This window comes from Garra rufa, chromosome 18, assembly GCF_049309525.1.
Source record: "Garra rufa chromosome 18, GarRuf1.0, whole genome shotgun sequence".
Lineage (NCBI taxonomy): Eukaryota > Metazoa > Chordata > Actinopteri > Cypriniformes > Cyprinidae > Garra > Garra rufa.
In genome coordinates this window covers 30,571,493-30,591,487 of record NC_133378.1, presented here as the reverse complement: position 1 = coordinate 30,591,487, position 19,995 = coordinate 30,571,493, and the positions used below count along the sequence as shown (strand labels likewise).

At 38.8% G+C, this 19,995-nt stretch overlaps 1 protein-coding gene across 1 annotated transcript in view; it reads left to right on the top strand.

Annotated features, from left to right (window-relative positions):
* Positions 1 to 19,995, top strand: part of plxna2 (plexin A2) — a 197,790-nt gene that overhangs the window by 152,746 nt on the left and 25,049 nt on the right. Inside the window, exons 17-24 of the mRNA XM_073823770.1 lie at positions 1,488 to 1,727; positions 1,907 to 2,050; positions 3,944 to 4,178; positions 7,519 to 7,661; positions 8,751 to 9,019; positions 18,057 to 18,123; positions 19,065 to 19,211; positions 19,516 to 19,675. Coding sequence (XP_073679871.1) covers positions 1,488 to 1,727; positions 1,907 to 2,050; positions 3,944 to 4,178; positions 7,519 to 7,661; positions 8,751 to 9,019; positions 18,057 to 18,123; positions 19,065 to 19,211; positions 19,516 to 19,675 — 1,405 coding nt within the window. The remainder of the gene's footprint in view (positions 1 to 1,487; positions 1,728 to 1,906; positions 2,051 to 3,943; positions 4,179 to 7,518; positions 7,662 to 8,750; positions 9,020 to 18,056; positions 18,124 to 19,064; positions 19,212 to 19,515; positions 19,676 to 19,995) is intronic.

Here is a 19,995-nt window from a genome sequence, read left to right as displayed (position 1 = left end):
TCCTGAAATGTTTTTTTTATGACTGAAGAAAGAAAGACATGAACATGTTAGATGACGATGGGGTGAGTAAATTGACTGTAAATTTTTGTTCTAGAAGTGAACTAATCCTTTAGACAAAGAAAAAGTCCGATTTTCACGATATACCCCCTTTAATATAAAATACATTTTCGGAGGTACAAAACAGGCTGTGTTTTGCATGTATTTGTGCTTTATTGTTTTCATATTCTCAGTTTGTTCCAGGAATCTGGGCTCAAGGACGAAAACATTTTCTTCATAATACCCCCTGTAGTGTTTACTTGTAATGGCACCGACCCAGCAAGCAAGTATAAGCCAATACCACTTAATCACTGACAAGAAAACTATCTCAATCTCAGAATTGACAAATATCACTGAAGAGGAAGAGCAAAGGAATGAGGAACCAAAAGCCATGGAATGAGATGCACCCTCAATCTCGCGCAAATCAAGTTTGTGTGGTCAAAATGAGTTAGTATCGATTGCGGCTCTGGCTGCGAGGAGGCGAGATGCGAGTAGGAGGTGTGGTGCTCGCCGGCCCTGCCGTGCTTTGAAGATATTTAGCTCTAATTAAGTTTCTCCCCTGAGCGTCGGGGAGAAGAAAGAAATGAGATGAAAACCTCCCGGCACAGTCAGAGTTTCGCAGCAATCAATTTTGTTGTTCGAGCGTCAGCGCTGCTCTCTGCTACTCCGAGGGAACGGTTCGGTGCCCGCGCACGTAGACTTGAGTGCATCCGTCAAGTGTGACTGCTGATGTTTATGCGGTACAGATCACAGTTGTTGCACACTTGAGGTATAAGAGGGCTGCAGTTTGCATCGTTTCAGCTCAACAATGTAATCACATTGAATTTGGGGCCTAGCAGTTAGCGATACATTGAGCTTTGGTGCTCGTGTTGCAGATTCCAGATCTTTTTGTAATATGTATATATTGCAGAAAAGTAAACCTCTTTAAAAATCATTTTTTTCTATTGTAAGTAATATTTTAATGTTAAATTCCCTTTATTCCCTTTCTTTTTTGTTATCCGCAATCAGCAAAATATGATTACATGTTTTATTTATTAATATATTTATTTACTGGAGCAAAGTCGGATGACCCAGACATGTTCTTGACAGGTTTTATGCTAGATATGAAGCTCAGTTCTATCCTGAAGAACAAAGTCTCACAATAATGTATGATGTGGCATGATTCGATCAGAAGAGCGTAATTTACACTTTTAATGTTTTCTCTCCGAGTTTACTCCTGATTTTTGAGTTTAAAAGGTAGCTTATCCTTTGTTCTCCAGCTCCGTTGTTGTCTAACAAAAGGAAATGCATCTGCAGTCTTTTCAGTTCAGTAAAACACTTGAAAACAGATGGTATCAAAGGGATCTTAATGGGAAAGAACTGAAGTGAGATGAAACAATGAATAACAATTACTCTCGAAAAATGCTGATGAAAATGAAGCATATTTCTCTCTGTCCCTCTCTCATTTCCAGGTGTGTAAGGTTCTGAACATCACGACTATGAGCTGTTTGGCTCCCTCGCTGACGGCCGAGTACAGGCCGGGTTTGGACTCGGTCAAGCACGCGGACGAGTTTGGCTTCATCTTCAATAACGTGCAAGCTCTTCTGGTGTACAACAACACTAACTTCATGTACTACCCCAACCCTTACTTTGAGCCTCTCAGCACCAATGGCGTGCTGGAACAGAAACCTGGCTCACCTATTATTCTGAAGGTACGTTTATCCTCACACTAGAGCTGCAAAAAATCTGTACAAAATACTCTATACGCATGTGCAGTGTATCCTGAAAGATCTGTTACCCATAAATATGTACATACACAGAAATATTTAGTAGTGAAAGCTTTTCGAACACATCTAACCATCATTCCCGTGTGCTGTGTGTGTGTTTTTAGGGTAAGAATCTGGTTCCTTTGGCCTCTGGAGGAGTGAAGCTTAATTACACCGTTCTGATCGGAGAGACTCCCTGTTCTGTCACCGTATCTGAGTCTCAACTGCTGTGCGAGCCACCAAATCTCACCGGCCAGTACAAAATCATGGTACAACTTATGCAAAAATATCAACATTTTTTAAACACATCAGGATCTAGTTTTTCTGTAAAATAATTTTTCAACCATCTTCATAAGTGGGTAGAAATCTGATTTTTAAAAACATGTCTCAAGGTGAACTGCATGTTCAAAAGTTTGGGGTCAGTTTTTTTTATTAAAAGTATTTTTCAGCAAAGATGCATTCAGTTGATCAAAAGAGACTATAAAGATATTTATAATGTTAGAACAGATTGCTATTTCAATGAAATGCTGTTCTTTGAAACATTCTATTCATCAAAGAATCCCCAAAAAAAGAATCAGTTTTCACAAAATTATTTTGTGCCCAACAGTTTTCAATATTGATTATAAGAAGAAAAGGTTCTTGAGCAGAAAATCACGTGTTAGAATAATTTCTCAAGGATCATGTGACTGTGAAAGCCTGTTTCCTCCACTGGATAAAAACACACAATTCTGCCTTTTTTCTCAGATAAGTGAGTTTATATTTTGAAATTCTGACTTTATAACACACGATTACAAGTTCAGAATTGTGAGTCATAAGCTTTTTTTTTCCCCCTTAGAACTGGACTTTGTAACTCGCAAATATGAGTTTATATCTCAATTCTAATAAAAAAGTCTGAATCATGAGATTATATCCCACAATTGATTCAAAAGAAGTCAGAATTACGAGTTCATATCCCGCAATTGCTAAAACAATGTCAGAAAAATGAGTTTATATTTGCAATTGCTAAAAAAAAGTTTATAACTCGCAATTGCGTTTATATCTTACAATTCTGAGAAAAAAGTCTTGAATTGTGTGTTTATATTTCACAATTGCCAAAAAAAGACAACTGCCAGTTTATATCCTGCAATTGGTAAAAGTCAGTTTATATCTGAAATTGCTGGGGGAAAAAAAGTCAAAATTGTTAGTTTATATCCCGCAATTGCTGAAAAAAGTTTATAACTCGCAGTTGTGTTTATATCCAGTAATTGCTAAAAGTCCGAATTGTGAGTTTATATCTGAAATTGTATCTGAAAAAAAAAAAAGTCAGAATTGCAAGTTTGTATCCCACAATTGTTAATAAAAAGTAAGTTTATGAGAAAAAAAGATGTAAACTCGCAATTGTGAGAGAAATTCTGAATTATGAGATAAAAAGTTACCGTTTTTTATATTCAGTGGTGGAAATGGCCTTCCGTATGTGACACTGAAGACTGGAGTAATGGCTGCTGAAAATTCAGCTTTGCCATCACAGGAATAAATTGCATTTAAAAAAAACATTTTAAATAGGAAAAAATTTGTTTTAAAATTGTAATAATATTTCACAGTATTTTTATTGTCACATAAATGCTGTTTTGATGAGCGTAAGAGACTTCTTTGAAAAACCAACCCCAAATATTGGAATGTAGTTTCAACAGTTTTTTTTCTCCATTCTGATCTGTTTTGGTAAAAGAAAACAGTCAGCTCTAATTATCTTACAAAAAAATGAGTCAGATTTCTGTGAACAATGCCTTGTGTGTTTTTATGTGTTTTACATGCTCGAAAGGCCCTTTAGTACTTGTTTACTAGATTTGAGACCTGTGCTGTTGAGGAGGGTGTTAAATGTCCTGTTTAAACGCTCATTATTTACTATTGTTGTACCGCTGGTTGAGACGCAGACCAGACCTTCAGCAATGCCACAGTCTTGTTGCTGTCACCAGGTTCCCTAGAAACAGAAAACCAATTACTGTTAGCGCTGTCCAAAACACAACACAAAGTGTATGTGTGTATGTGTTTTCTATATATGTTTTATTGGTTCAGGGAATAAGGTATATTTTTACACTCTATATCTCTGTGTGTGCATCTTTATGCGTGTGCATTTATTCTTGATTGATTCTCATGTGTATATATATGTGGGTTTGTTCTCTCAGGTGCAGGTCGGTGGTCTGCATGTGTCCCCCGGCTCAGTAAACATTCTCTCTGACAGCCTCCTGACTCTTCCTGCCATTGTCAGCATCGCTGCCGGCGGTGGCCTGCTTCTCATCATCGTCATCCTCGTGCTTATTGCCTACAAGCGTAAATCCCGCGAGAACGACCTCACACTCAAGCGACTGCAGATGCAAATGGACAACCTGGAATCCAGGGTTGCGTTGGAGTGCAAAGAAGGTGAGAAAGACACATCACTTTTCCACTATGTTTCGTTATTTATTATTTGTGTTTATTTGGGAGAATGTAATGTTAGTGTTTCATTACAACCACACAACAGGTTTGTCATGTCCAAAAACTCATATTCGTATTAATCAGATTGCACCAATTAAATCTTTAGTTATAGAGTAATACGACATACAGTGGGTACGGAAAGTATTCAGACCCCCTTAAATGTTTCACTCTTTGTTATATTGCAGCCATTTGCTGAAATCATTTAATTTCATTTTTTTCCTCATTAATGTACACACAGCACCCCATATTGACAGAAAAACAGAATTGTTGACATTTTTGCAGATTTATTAAAAAAGAAAACTGAAATATCACATGGTCCTAAGTATTCAGACCCTTTGCTCAGTATTTAGTAGAAGCACCCTTTTGATCTAATACAGCATGAGTCTTTTTGGGAAAGATGCAGCAAGTTTTTCACACCTGGATTTGGGGATCCTCTGCCATTCCTCCTTGCAGATCCTCTCCAGTTCTGTCAGGTTGGATGGTAAACATTGGTGGACAGCCATTTTTAGGTCTCTCCAGAGATGCTCAATTGGGTTTAAGTCAGGGCTCTGGCTGGGCCATTCAAGAACAGTCACGGAGTTGTTGTAAAGCCAGTCCTTCATTCTTAGGGTCATTGTCTTGTTGGAAGGTAAACCTTCAGCCCAGTCTGAGGTCCTGAGCACTCTGGAGAAGGTTTTCGTCCAGGATATCCCTGTACTTGGCCGCATTCATCTTTCCCTCGATTGCAACCAGTCGTCCTGTCCCTGCAGCTGAAAAACACCCCCACAGCATGATGCTGCCACCACCATGCTTCACTGTTGGGACTGTATTGGACAGGTGATGAGCAGCGCCTGGTTTTCTCCACACATACCGTTTAGAATTAAGGCCAAAAAGTTCAATCTTGGTCTCATCAGACCAGAGAATCTTATTTCTCACCATCTTGGAGTCCTTCATGCAGGCTTTCATGTGTCTTGCACTGAGGAGAGGCTTCCGTCGGGCCACTCTGCCATAAAGCCCCGACTGGTGGAGGGCTGCAGTGATGGTTGACTTTCTACAACTTTCTCCCATCTCCCGACTGCATCTCTGGAGCTCAACCACAGTGATCTTTGGGTTCTTCTTTACCTCTCTCACCAAGGCTCTTCTCCCCAGATAGCTCAGTTTGGCCGGACGGCCAGCTCTAGGAAGGGTTCTGGTCATCCCAAACGTCTTCCATTTAAGGATTATGGAGGCCACTGTGCTCTTAGGAACCTTAAGTGCAGTAGAAATTTTTTGTAACCTTGGCCAGATCTGTGCCTTGACACAATTCTGTCTCTGAGCTCCTCAGGCAGTTCCTTTGACCTCATGATTCTCATTTGCTCTGACATGCACTGTGAGCTGTAAGGTCTTATATAGACAGGTGTGTGGCTTTCCTAATCAAGTCCAATTAGTATAATCAAACACAGCTGGACTCAAATGAAGGTGTAGAACCATCTCAAGGATGATTAGAAGAAATGGACAGCACCTGAGTTAAATATATGAGTGTCACAGCAAAGGGTCTGAATACTTAGGACCAAGTGATATTTCAGTTTTTCTTTTTTAATAAATCTGCAAAAATGTCAACAATTCTGTGCTTTTCTGTCAATATGGAGTGCTGTGTGTACATTAATGAGGAAAAAAATGAACTGCAAATGGCTGCTATATAACAAATAGTGAAAAATTTAAGGGGGTCTGAATACTTTCCGTACCCACTGTACATCAGCATTTGAGGCTTCCAAGAGACTGACAGATAAAACCGTTTCTTACACACAATGCTGAAGAGAGAGAGCGTCCCTGACCTACGGTTAACGGGTCTGAGAGGATGAGGTTTGTGTTGACTGATTTTGAAGCCGCAAGGAATTTAAGATGCAGAAGTATTAAAGGGGCAGATTGAGTCCTGCACTCCATGAACGCCTGCGAGAGAGTGAGTTTAAGATGTGAGAAAGGGCATAGAGAGAGATGCCGCCGAGTCGAGATGAAGAGGAGGAGGACAGGTGAGGGGAAACGATAGAGTGAAGGCAAAAGGAACGTTCCAGAAAAGAGAAATAAGGAAACGTGAGGGGAGAGAGAAAGAGAGATAGATAACTCCCTCAGGGATGAGTGCTGCCCCAGGCTCTGTCAGAATGGACCCAATTAAAGACATCCCACCTCCAGTCTCCACCAGCAGGGGACAAGCACTTCAGCAGCCTGCAATTTACTCTCTGTGTGTGTTTGTGTGAGTGAGAAAACCATAAATAGAGAGAAGCTGAGAGGTTATTTTGGTTTGCTCTCTTCGTCTGCCTGCAACACCCTTCAGAAACTTCAGAAAAACCTCAAACTGGACAAAACAAAGTCTTCAGAGATGCTCATTAGCATTCAGCAGTTCAGGTTTTATCATGTTTGGACCTTTATTATGACTACAACTTAAACTAAAGACATGTTCCTATGTCACTCGAAAATTTAAACTAATTGAAAATAAGAAATTACGTATTTTTGTTAACAATTCAAATAATTTTCCTTCATTAATTCTCATTTATCTATAATACTTATTGATCTTTAAGTATTTAAAGGGTAAAATGTTATCTAATAATGTTTATCTAATGCATTTTTTTTAATCCATGTATTTTAGTGATGAATATGTAACCCTGGACCACAAACTATAGTCATAAGTAGCACAGGTATATTTGTAGCAACAGCAAAAAATACATTGTAAAGGTTATTGCACCCTCAGTCTAAAATTTTGAATTTTGGATCGTATTCATCATCCATTTCTATCAAAATGCTAGCTACGGATGCGAAAACACAGAAAATCAAACCTGATCCAACCTTTTTTTATGATGGACGAAAGTTTCGGAGGCTGTGAGTCGTGATTGACACAATGTGAGGTTGTATTTTTTTTTTTTTTTTTTTTTAACATCAGAAAAATTCATTAGGATATTAAGTAAAGATCATGTTCCATGAAGATATTTTGTAAATTTCCTACCGTAAATATATCAAAACTTAATTTTTGATTGGTAATATGCATATCATATGCTAAAAACTTAATTTGGACGAGTTTTTAGGTGATTTTCTCAATATTTAGATTTTTTGCACCCTCAGAAAGTACAACAACCAGCACTACCTTGAAGCACTTTATATTTACAGCTTTTACATTTTATAATAACATACTTTATTTTCTTTAAGCCAAATGCATTTTTATAATTTATGTAATTTTATATGGCTTCTCTTGATTTTGTGGCAAAACATGACCTGTTAATATTTCTTTGTATTGAAATTGTCTTCCTTTTTTTCTCCTTCCCTTTTATGTTTTCAGCTTTTGCAGAACTGCAGACAGATATTAATGAGTTGACGAGTGATCTGGACCGGGCCGGTATTCCCTATCTGGATTACCGCACATATGCCATGAGAGTTTTATTCCCCGGCATCGAGGACCATCCTGTGCTTAGAGAGCTTGAGGTGGGCTGCAGACTATGTTAAGAGGATTTACTTCATGAACACTTTCCTCTAACAAGCTGTGCTAACCGGGTGCAACAATGTGCACATTTCTGTGCCATGTGACGCAATCATAAGCAATCATATTGGATATTTAATATGCAATTATATGGAATAGGGCTACCGAGCGTAATGCCATATAAATAGAAAGCAAATGACCATAAAAATGTCTAACCTGGTTAGGACATGGTGTAATATACAGCTTTTCAGATAGTTTGAGCTCTTGTTTTTTTGTAAATTATGCATTAAAGGATTAGTTCACTAAAATGTATAAATTTTTTTCTGGTAGTTTACTCACCCCCATGTCATCCAAGATGTTCATGTCTTTCTTCAGTCGAAAAGAAATTAAGGTTTTTGAGGGAAACATTCCAGGATTTTTCTTCATATAGTAGACTTCAATGGGGATCAGTGGGTTGAAGCTTTAATGAGCTCTACACAATCCCAGCCGAGAAATAAGGGTCTCATCTAGCGAAACGATTCCCAAAAAAAAATGTATGCACTTTTTAGCCACAAATGCTTGTCTTGCACTAGCTCTGCGATGTGCGTCTATGACTTCACACAGTACGTAATCACGTTGGAAAAGTCACGCGTGGTCTGTGTACTTCATTTCAAAAAGGTAGATAGGATGAAAAGGTAGATTTCGTCCAAAATCTTTTTTTTTTTTTTTTTTTTGGCCTACGTTATGTGTGACCTTTCCAACGAGACCATGTCATGTGTGAAGTCAAGCTAGTGTAAAACGAGCATTTGTGGTTATTACCCTTATTCCTTAGCTGGGATTGTGTAGAGCCTTTTGAAGCTGCATTGAAACTGCAATTTGGATCTTCCAGATCCAGCCCATTAATTCCCATTGTAGTCCACTATATGGAGAAAAATCCTGGAATGTTTTCCTCAAAAACCTTAATTTCTTTTTGACTGGAGAAAGTCCATCTTGGATGACATAGGGGTGAGTTAAGTTATCAGGAAATTTTAATTCCAGAGTGAACTAATCCTTTGGGGATATTAGTTCTTTGACAGTCGCAGTTGGCTTATAAAAGATGTTGTTGTGTGTTCCAGGTCTCTGGTAATGGGCAGCTGTGTGTTGAAAAAGCTCTGAAGCTGTTTGCCCAGCTGATAAACAACAAGGTGTTTTTGTTGACGTTCATCCGTACACTGGAAATGCAACGCTCCTTCTCCATGCGTGACCGCGGCAATGTGGCGTCGCTAATAATGACGGCTCTCCAGGGTCGACTGGAATACGCCACGGATGTGCTCAAACACCTGCTGTCCGACCTCATCGACAAGAACCTGGAGAGCAAGAACCATCCCAAACTACTGCTCAGGAGGTTTGCTATTTACATCATGTTTCCCGTTTCACTTTGTGGTGTTGAATGAATACGTCACTAACTGAACTCAAAGTTTTGTTGTGTTATCTTAGCCGGGAATAATAGCTATATTGATTCGTGATCCATAACTCTGCATCCCTCCAGTCTCTCAGTACGGCCCCATTGTCAGTGTCACTTATCATTTGTGTGCTAGGCACTCATAAAACATTCATGAGCAGCTCAAATCCACTTGTTTTTTTCTCTCTCTCGCTCTTGGCTGTCCTTTATGCTTTCCCTCCAAATTTGTATAGGTTTTTCAAAGTCTTTCCAAAGCAGCGTGTCAACTAGAAGATTTAGACTAATAATGATTAAACAAAGAGTTGCCCAAGGGCTAACGCACAGCGCAGTCCGCGGCCGCTTCCATTAGGGCCCGGCTTGATGCAGGCCGAGTGTATTTTAGCTTTAGCTGGAGGTGATTTGTTCTCGCCGACTGCGGTGCTATATCGGCTATACATCACAGTTTGAATATTCAAAGCAGACAGGCCAAAAAAACACCACAGCCGTTCCTCGTTTGCTCTCTCTCGATCTTATTGAATGATTTTTGGTGTTTCGTTCCGTGATTCAGCTCATTAGTAGTCACAGTAAATAGATGCAGGGGAAATGTGGATTACGCTGTTATTTAACGTGACAGACGCGGCGTCTCTCTCATTATCTGCTGTCATTAGGAACACAAAACACTAATCCCCCCGCGCTGGCAGGCTGGGCCGTGGGGATCAGCGGCCCGTGGTTTTAGATGACACTTTTTCCTTTTTTTTTCTATGGGAATTCAGGAGATTATCGATTCGACATGCTCTTTTTGGTCTTGTTCGCAGATCCGTGTCTTCACTTTTCCAGGAAGCATCTGGAGAACAAGAAGGCTGTATTAGAAACCCGACAAATTGGTCCCTTTCTGTCGTGTTTTCATTTATTTATCGTTTCCTTCCCTTTTTCTCTATCGCATTCGGCCACATGGTTTCCTGTCGGTGTTATAGTTAAACGAACACCGCCGTTTCTGCAGCTACCCCTGGTCTCCACTCCCTCTACATCGATTGGGCTCCATCTCACTAATTTTCTTCTCTGTTCCTTTAATAAAAGGCATTACTCTGTCTCTCTCGCTCTCATTTTCTCTCGGTGTCGAGCATTTTGATTTCAATTGATCCGTGTGAACAAACCCTGCCCTTCTCGTGACCTCTTTCTCTATCTGCTCCTCATCTTAACATTTCTCGGATAATGGAATACATCTGGAGCTTGTCCTACATCAGTGAGCAATGCATTTGCTGGTGTTTCTGGATCAAGCGGGTCTTATTTCCTGTTGTACAGATGAATTAAGACACAAATTGATCTTTAAAAGCCATTTTTAGCCATTCAGGATGAGATGTTAGATCCAAAACACCATGATTGGTTATCTTTGACCCTTATTCATGATTACTTATCACATACATATATATTACCAGTCAAAAGTTTTTGAACAGTAAGATTTTTAATGTTTTTTTTTCTCTTCTGCTCACCAAGCCTGCATTTATTTGATCCAAAGTACAGCAAAAACAGTACATTTGTAAAATATTTTTACTATTTAAACAAGCTGTTTTCTATGTGAATATATTTTAAAATGTAATTTATTCCTGTAATTTCAAAGCTGAATTTTTAGTATTGTTACTCTAGTCACATGATCCTCCAGAAATCATTCTAATATTCTGATTTGCTGCTCAAAAAAACATTTATTATTGTTGAAAAGAGCGGAGTAGAATCTGTTCAGGTTTCTTCGATGAATAGAAAGTTCAGAAAAACAGCATTAATTTCTAAAAAAGTCTTTCTCAAAAACAAAACAAAACAAAAACTCCAAGCTTTTGAATAGTATAGTGTATAATGTTACAAAAGTTTTTTTATTTCAGATTAATGCTAATCTTTGGATCTTTCTATTCATCAAAGAATTCGGAAATAATATACTTAACTGTTTTAAATATTGATAATAACGATAATAGTTTATTGAACAGCAGATCAGCATATTACAGTGATTTCTGAATGATCATGTGACATTGAAGACTAGAGTAACGATGCAAGTAGAAAGCAGGTATTTAAAATAGTAAAAATATTTCACAATATTACTGCTTTTGCTGATTTTTTGATCAGATAAATGCAGGCTTGGTGAGCAGAAGAGAACTCTTAAAAAAAAAAAAAAGCTAATCTTACTTTTGACTGGTAGTGTATAAATATGTAAAGAACCACAATTATTGAACTTAAAATCAGCGTCACTCTTCGAGCTGACAATCATAAGTGAGCTACTTGGATAGCGTGCGATCCTTCTACATATTCTTGAAGTAAGAACAAAAGACGTTCATGTGTGTTAAGGAAAATAATGAATGTCAAAGATGCCTGTAGGGCAGTTGCTTGCAAATGAGACATCTTTTAAGAATCAGACAATATCAACAGAGCGACTAATTTATTTTCATAAAGTGACCCACTTGCATTTAATGATAACCGACTGTGAAAAATAACAAGGGCCTGTCTGGTCTCTGTGGTCATCAGAGCGACTGTACGTTTCATTTCAAATAGCCTAAAGCTTAGCTGGCATTAATATTTGCTTGTCTATTATATTTTAATCTTTATTTGATTATATATGGAGACACAAGACTCAGACTTGTTCTGGGCTTCTGGATCCATCTGGATCAGCAGGGAAATGTGATTCTTTTTTCAGTGATGACTGATTCATCACTTTAGTGAGAAAGCCACAATCAATCAAACCAGAGTCGCAGAGTGCGTAAAAAGGTTTCAGTGTTTTTTTTTTTGTCATTCTTTATTGACAGAGACATTAGAGAAAAGACAGACAAATGCATGGAAGAAAGAAAACGGATGGGGATTGGTTTGGTTTCCTCAGTTCTACCCTTATTTTTGGGTCTAAAGTGTTTATATTCTTGTTTTGTCTTAATATAATAGTCAGGTAATATTTGTACTGGGTTGCAGAGTTATTGTAGTACGTTTATTGGCCCCTTTTTTGGCAACTTTTTGTTGTTCGCATGAGCACCACAACTCAATTTGTCAGCGCTAACCCAACGACTGCCAACAGCAAATTACTTCTTCACTGAACTTTCGAGTTTTCTTTTTCGTCTTTCACTCCCTCGTATTAATATCTGCGGAGGACTGTGGCTAAAAATGGAGCGGCTCCATGGCCTCAGGCTTTCTCTAGCTGCTGTTTATGTGTGTGTACATGTTTTCACCTAATGAGATTTGCAGGCACACAGAGCCTCAGAATGGACTATTAGTGAGACACATTGTGTGTGTCGCCCATTCAATGAAGCATTCCTTTACCCCCCTTAAGACACACACACATACACATACACATACACATACACAACTCATAAGTACGCTAATAGCTAATAAAACCCTCATGTTCATTAATGAAACTCTGTTAAAAAAGCAAGCAAGCCAGCAAAAAGAGAGAAAAATGCTAAAGAAAGAGAAAAAGCATACTTATTCCTGAGCGGACGCAGACAGAATTACACAAAAGCCTGGTGTGATGAAGTTGTGGAGGATGCAAAAACTCATTTAGGTGCTCAAATAGCTACTATTAACTTTCTGTTCATTCATTCTCTCACCGGGAGATGTGTTTGTGCTTCCTGGTGAAAGAAAATAGTGATTCGGCAGCGAGTGAGTTTTTTTAACGCATCAAATCTGCAATGAACAGATTTTGGAGATTGACTTCTGTGGGTCTGAATTATATTTTGAAGCCAGATACTGACTCTGAGGCCCCTGCAATATGAAATGTGTCGGTGCACCAGGAGAGCGTCCAATTCCCGTGTGCATTTTGAAAATTCCAGAGCAATTTCATTTTATTTGTTAGAACTCAATTTCCAGACATTTGTGAAACTAGTTTATGAGAAGCACTGAACTCTGGATGCTTGTAATAAACTAGTTTGACAAGAATATCGCAGGTAAATTTAGTTTACTAACTGGTAATTCAGCCCCTATTTGTAGGGTTTTTTTGTCCGTCCTTGTCCATCATTGATCGCTGATTGACTGAGACGGGAAAGAGACAGGAAACACTCTTGCAAGACCTGATGCAACCAGCATCAAACGCACTGTCATTGTAGTCTATGTGTGTGTCAGTGCTCATAACTCACTCAGACACACACACACTCACTGAATGAGTGTCATATGAATGCACGCATCGATGCACAAATACACACAGGTTCCTCTCGCTCCTGCATCCCAAGTCCCTCAGCTCACAGACCCAGAAGGAAACAGGTAGAATACAATGGAAAGTTGACAGGCTTAAAAGAGAATATATAAACATGACAATGTTTTGTATAGCCCGCCACACACGCTGCTGAATAAAACACACTGTCCTCTAGAAGAACCACAGAATGACTGACGTTCCCATCGCAAACATGACGACTTTCCTTCATTTCACTCCATCTTGCATCACTCCTTCTATTTGTCCTCCTCTCATTTCAGCTCTGTGTGAGGCTGCCATTGATTTATTCACTAAAATGCACCATTATTAAATAAGCATAATTCGACGGCCTCGTTATTCGACAGCCATGTTTGTTCTTTCAGTAAAATTTGCATTTATCCTCCGCTAATGCATTAACCCAGATGGGTGAATGCCTCAAAAAAATCAAATGCAGTATAACGCAAATCACATCATCCTTATGTTAATGGACTCTTAACTCCTGAATATACAAACCCGAAAACCCTCAATGCGCTAATAACTTGTTTTTCTTTAAAAGCAGCCTATCCACTCTGCGGCCATCGTGACTGTTTTCTAGTATAGTGTCTGTGTTCTTGAATATGGATGTCTACAAATCTGTATGATGCCAATGAAATATGCCCAAAACGGCCAGTAGTTTGGCTCAGCGACTACCTCAGTGGTTCTCAAAGTGGGGGGCGCACGAGTATTGCAGGGGGGGCCCGGGCCATCAGCAGAAAAATAAATAGAAAAACGTAAACAGCCAAAGGATGTAACGAACGGGAGATGGATCGGTGTGTGAAAGAGAAGAGAAAACCATAGATGAATTCGCACAGACCCAGGCAGGTGCTGGTCATTCAAAAGCTCAATGCGGGGCTTCAAAGTTAAAATTATTTGCAACTTTGTCGCGTCCAGCAGAGATGTCACTGACACTGCGCTCCGCTGAACTGCGGCATTCTGGCGCCTCAGTCTCGGTATACTGTACAAATCGGCATACATTCACAAATGATAACTCAGCGGCAGAGTTCAGCTCATGCAGGGGCGTAATTTCCACTCGGGGCTTTTCAAAATCCTGCTTGTGTCCTGCCACTTTCAAATGGTTTTGTAAAAGTAATGTCTTGTATTGTAGAATGGACGCTCAGCGCCACTGATTTACGCGATCGTTAAAATGAAACCGAAAGTAAAACGCGCAAGTGCATTCAAAAGCAATTTTAATACCCCACGTTTACAGAGCGACTCCCTAATGCGCGCAAATTAGGCTACATAAAATATCGAAGCTGTTATTAGTATGTGGGCTATAATAAGTTGTATAGTTGTCTATAACTCTGTATCATGGTGGGAAAATTCGGTCTATTTGCACTTTGAATATTGAAAGAGTAGCCTACTTTGATCATGCCTGCATTTATTGTCTGGGGGGGGCGCCAGATTTTTTTTAAAGGTTTAAAGGGGGGCGCGACCAAAAAAGAACCACTGAACTACCTAAACCAGCTTGGACTAACCTGTTCTAAAACACAGTGACCATCTTTGTCTGCACTGTTTTTAAGTTGTTGGTTAATTTATGTTCATATGTTTTAGAGTTGCTGTATATTTTTGTTTTTCATGGTTTTGTAGCATTAGCTTTTTTTAAGACATTGTGTCAAGTTAACTAATTGTGACTCTGGACCACAAAACCAGTCATACAGTAAGTAGCACGGGTATATTTGTAGCAATAGCCAAAAATACGCTGTATGGGTCAAAATTATAGATTTTTCTTTTATGCCAAAAATCATTAGGATATTAAGTAAAGATCATGTTCCATGAAGATATTTTGTACATTTCCTACCATAAATATACCAAAACGTAATTTACTTCATTTGGACAACTTCAAAGGCAACTTGATTTTTTGCACCCCCAGATTATTTATTTCCAAGAGTAAATATTGTCCTGTTCTAACAAACCATACATCAATGGAAAATTTATTTATTCAGCTTTCAGATGATGTCTAAATCGAAATTTAAAAAAAAAATTACCCTTATCACTGGTTTTGTGGTCCAGGGTCACAATTTAGTTTTTGTTTTTGTCTCATTATCAATATCTCTGGTATTTCTTCCAGAATGCAATGGCATGAAATGGATGATACCAATGATTTCTGAAGGATCATTTTTTCACAGTATTACTGTATTTTTAACTACTAAATGCAGCCTTGGTTACCATTAGGGATGCGACTAAAAAAAAATCAACGCATCTCGATTCATAGATCGATTCTGAATTTCTGATTCTCTCTCAAATAGAGTGGTGGAACTATGTCGTCACTTTGTAGGTCAATCGGCTGCTAGCATCACACTGGTTCCCTCGACAAAAAGGCAATAGGATTTTTCCATAGGCTTTTGGATTATCGCAAAAAATATGCTCTGTGTTCAACCATAGATCGTGAAATTTACATGTTTTGTCCATCAAGATAATCCTCACAAAATAATATAACTTGTATGAATTATGATAAATCCAAATGGCAGAACTAAAAAGCTAAACTTAGGCTATAAACGGACTACATCGGTCGCTTGCCCTCAACGTCACCACCACTATGTTTCCGACAACCTTTTTCAAACTTATTTTTAGAAGCATGTTCGGTATAAAGGATTTACTCTGTGGGTGAATTTTATTCCATGTTACATTAACCTTTTCTTATAAAACTGGAATAAATCCAAAACTAGAGCCAAAATAAAACTGAAATTAAACATTAATAATAAACAGTAAGGAGTGAATAAATTAAATAATTACTTAAGCACATGTGAAATCATGTATTTCTGTACATTTCGAGGTCTATTAAAAGTCAATAAATCCTTGATTAATACGAATATTTTAATTTAAAACGAGTCTCTACGTAGTATTCAATAAAAAATGTAGTGCATGAAATTATTAAATAACAGCAGAGTGAGCAAGTTTTTGATTTTGGTAAGATTAAACTTATTTTAGTGAATAAAGTACCATATTTCAGCTATCATTTTGTTAGGGTGTTTACACAAAATGTTATTTTATCCTTTCTTCTAAAAAATCCTCAATCTTTCTGCTTTCTAACAGCTTCATGTGGCCGTAAAAATTAAGTTTTAACATGGCTTCAAGCACTACGCATCAGTAAAGTTTTGCCGCGACAACGTAAAGCCGGTAAATGTGGTGTTTACATAGAATAATTATAATATTATTTTACTAGTTTACCTCATGGTACGACCCCAGAGTCACCGCTGGTTACATCAGTAATTAAAACGAGCATTTTCCATACGAAACTTGTGGTTGCATGTCGAACAACAATATAAAATACGGGGAACTAGTTTGGTTATTCTACGGTTAATTGTACTACAAATTATACTACAATTAGAAAATACTATAAATTGATAAACTGTTAGTGCCTGTAGTCCCATATAGCAACTTGTTGTCTAGCAACGTTTAGTTAAACAGTTTCATGAGTGGTGTGTAACTGGTGTGTTTTACGTCATACAATAAAACGTGCAAGTATCTTGAGCTTGTGTTAACCGCGGACCTTATTTTAAGGATTTAACCAAGATCCCATTCAAAAAACCCATTGACTTTGGGGCGATGGAACCAGAAGTGCAAAAATGTTAACTCGCTTCCGGGTTTTTGCCTACAAAGTGACGTCATAGTTCCCCAACTCTATTGATCTGAGCTTAGATTTAACAGCAGATAGTGCTCCAATCTAGTTTTTAACAGCTCTCTCAATGCAGAATCATTTCTCAATTAGAGATGCATCGATTTATTTTCCCAGCCCTAGTGAGTATAAGAGATTTCTTTCAAAAACTAAGCAATCACGCATTGGTCACATGGATATGAGGTGATTACGGTTTATCACCATCCAGACCTGACCTCTATAAACACACCTCATCTTGTCTCGCCGATCAGCGTTCACTCTCACGTGTGACCCTGAAGCCTGACCCCCTCAAACACAATTCGCACACGTGCACACGCTCAAACACACACACTCTCTCCACACTCGGTGTTTGCGGGCTTGCGGGTGTAATCATAGTTATTTCCTCATGCATTAAGAGAGTCATTTTCTCTCACCGCTGTTGAGTAAATTGCCGGTGTGCTACCTCACCGTCCCCATGGCGGCCTGAGCCGAGTGTGTGAGTGTGTGTGTGTGTGTGTGTGTGAAAGTGTGTGCGAGCGCATAACGTCGCAGACATCGCCGCGACAATTACGCAGCTGATATTACATCGTCCTGTGATGCTTATGTGTATTTGTAATGTCCATAAGTGAACATAATACTCGCTGCTAGATAGAGACAGAGTATTTTCCGGGGTGAAAGGAGAAATATTTTGCAGGGAAAGAGAGGTATTGGTATTCCACAGGCGCGCTCAGCCGTCAGAACGAGGGAATAACCCTTTCATGTATTTTTCATGCTCGTTAACCACTCCCGTCGGGGTGCTGTTTGTTCTCTCTTCCTCTTGTCTGCCTTATCTTAGCCTCTCTCTCTTCGCTTTTCCACCTGCTCTGTCTATGACGAACCCTTGGCTCTTTCTTTTTCTTTCTTTCCAAATTATTGCCCACAACTCTAGAGATCCCCGTTTGAGACGTGTGTTTGTCATTTGTGGGTTTGTGTTTCTGTCTAGTCACTCAAAGCAAAGAAAGAGAGACGGGGGTGGTCAGAAGAAAAAAAAAAATGAAAAAATGGACAAAGAGAGTCGGGAGTGACTGACGGAGAAGGAAACTAGTGTTTTTCACACTTTATGTTTTCTCCTTCATCAAAACCCAGCTGTTGTTATGGGGGGAAAAAGAAATGCACAGGTAATTGTGATGATAAGTGACGTCATTTGCTGATGTTTGTGTATTTGTGTGTTTCAGGACAGAGTCTGTCGCTGAGAAGATGTTAACCAACTGGTTTGCTTTCTTGCTTCACAAGTTCCTGAAGGTAACTTGCTGCTTTGGCTTCCTGTGATAGTACTAGTCTCATCTAGACAGGCTCTGTGTGAAGTCTGGTTCACTCCGCAGCTTATTCTGGCTCAGAGCCGCCCAATTAGACAGGAAGCGCCAGTCATGTCACAATCAACTACAGTTTGTATGTTTGGGGGAGCTCATTCAAATAATTGGAGTCTCTGCAAACAGTCGTATAAGAAATACCAAAGACATTAATGTGTTTAGACTTTACGGTCGGACTTTAGAGTTTTAGAATTCAGCTGTGCTGAAGGATATCATGTTTACTTGCTGCTGCTAAGTACCTCGAACTAAAGTATATTTTTATATCTTGCCATGAATGGGGCAAATCCAGTCAGTGAGTAGTTTGACAGAAACATAACCTGGGAATGTTTAAAAACAGATTTGTTTCCTAGAAAGGCAATTGGAAATTGCATAAAGCTGGCCAGTCATTTTTGAGAAAGCCTTTTTACATTGGATTTTTTCATCAATTTAATGCGTCCCTACTGAATAATAGTATTCATTTCTTTCAAAAAAAAAAAAAAAAAAGAATGGTAGTATACATACAGTTGAGGTCAAAAGTTAACACCCCCCTTTCAGAATCTGCAAAATGTTAATTATTTTACCAAAATGAAAGGGATCGTACAAAATGCAAGTTATTTTTTATTTAGTACTGACCTGAATAAGATATTTCACATAAAATAGCCCACAAGAGAAAATAATAGTTGAATTTATAAAAATGACCCGTTCAAAAGTTTGATTCTTAATACTGTGTTGTTACTTGAATGATCCACAGCTGGGGTTTTTTGTCAAACTTTTGACCTCAACTGTACTGTATACTGCAGAAAGAGTGTGATATTTCAAACAGCCATATAACAGTCAGCGTGTAAGTAGTGATAAAGTAATAATAATAATGTGTGTTTGTGTCTTTGTCTACAGGAGTGTGCAGGTGAGCCTCTCTTCATGCTGTACTGTGCTATAAAACAGCAGATGGAAAAAGGCCCAATAGACGCCATCACCGGAGAGGCCCGATACTCCCTCAGTGAGGACAAACTCATCCGGCAACAGATTGACTACAAGACTCTGGTCAGAATCACACACCCTCATAACCACACTAATAAACATAGTATCTAATAAACTCCCATGAATGTCAGTGCTGTTACTGTGTGTGTGTGCATGTGTGTTTGAAAGCAGACAGTCTGGCCAAGGGAGGGTAGTGTTCATTAGTCTCTCATACCCTGCTAAGGCTGAGATTGGGGTCCTGCAGAGGGTGTGAAATTAGATTTCTCGGGCCAGGAAATGGCCTTTTCCAGAGCCACGCTCTGCACCTACGGCTCCACCAACCACAGCCCAAAATCTCATCATCCTCATTCTGTTTTTCCCCCTCCAGATCTTAAACTGCGTCAACCCAGAGAACGAGAACAGCCCAGAGATCCCCGTCAAGGTTCTGAACTGTGACACAATTACGCAGGTCAAAGAAAAGATTCTAGATGCCGTGTATAAGAACATGCCGTACTCACAGAGACCCAAAGCTGTGGACATGGACCTGGGTGAGTTAAATGTTTGCATAGTTAAAAACAAGTAACATTTTAGACACAATATTGCGTTACTTTGTAAATTTTTGTATCACCTAAAATAAAAAAGCCACAGCAGAATTAATCATTTTGACTGAATCGTTTAATAAATGAATCAGATTATTTTAGAAAATGATTCAGTCATTCACTCATAATGACTTGCTTTGCTCTTGGATTTATCAGTGGTTCAAAGGAATCAACTGAATGATTCGAATTTACTCCTAAAGAGTCACCTGTATCATGAATGATTCAGTTACTCAGTCGGAATAATTCAGTTACTCAGTTTTTGGTTTCAT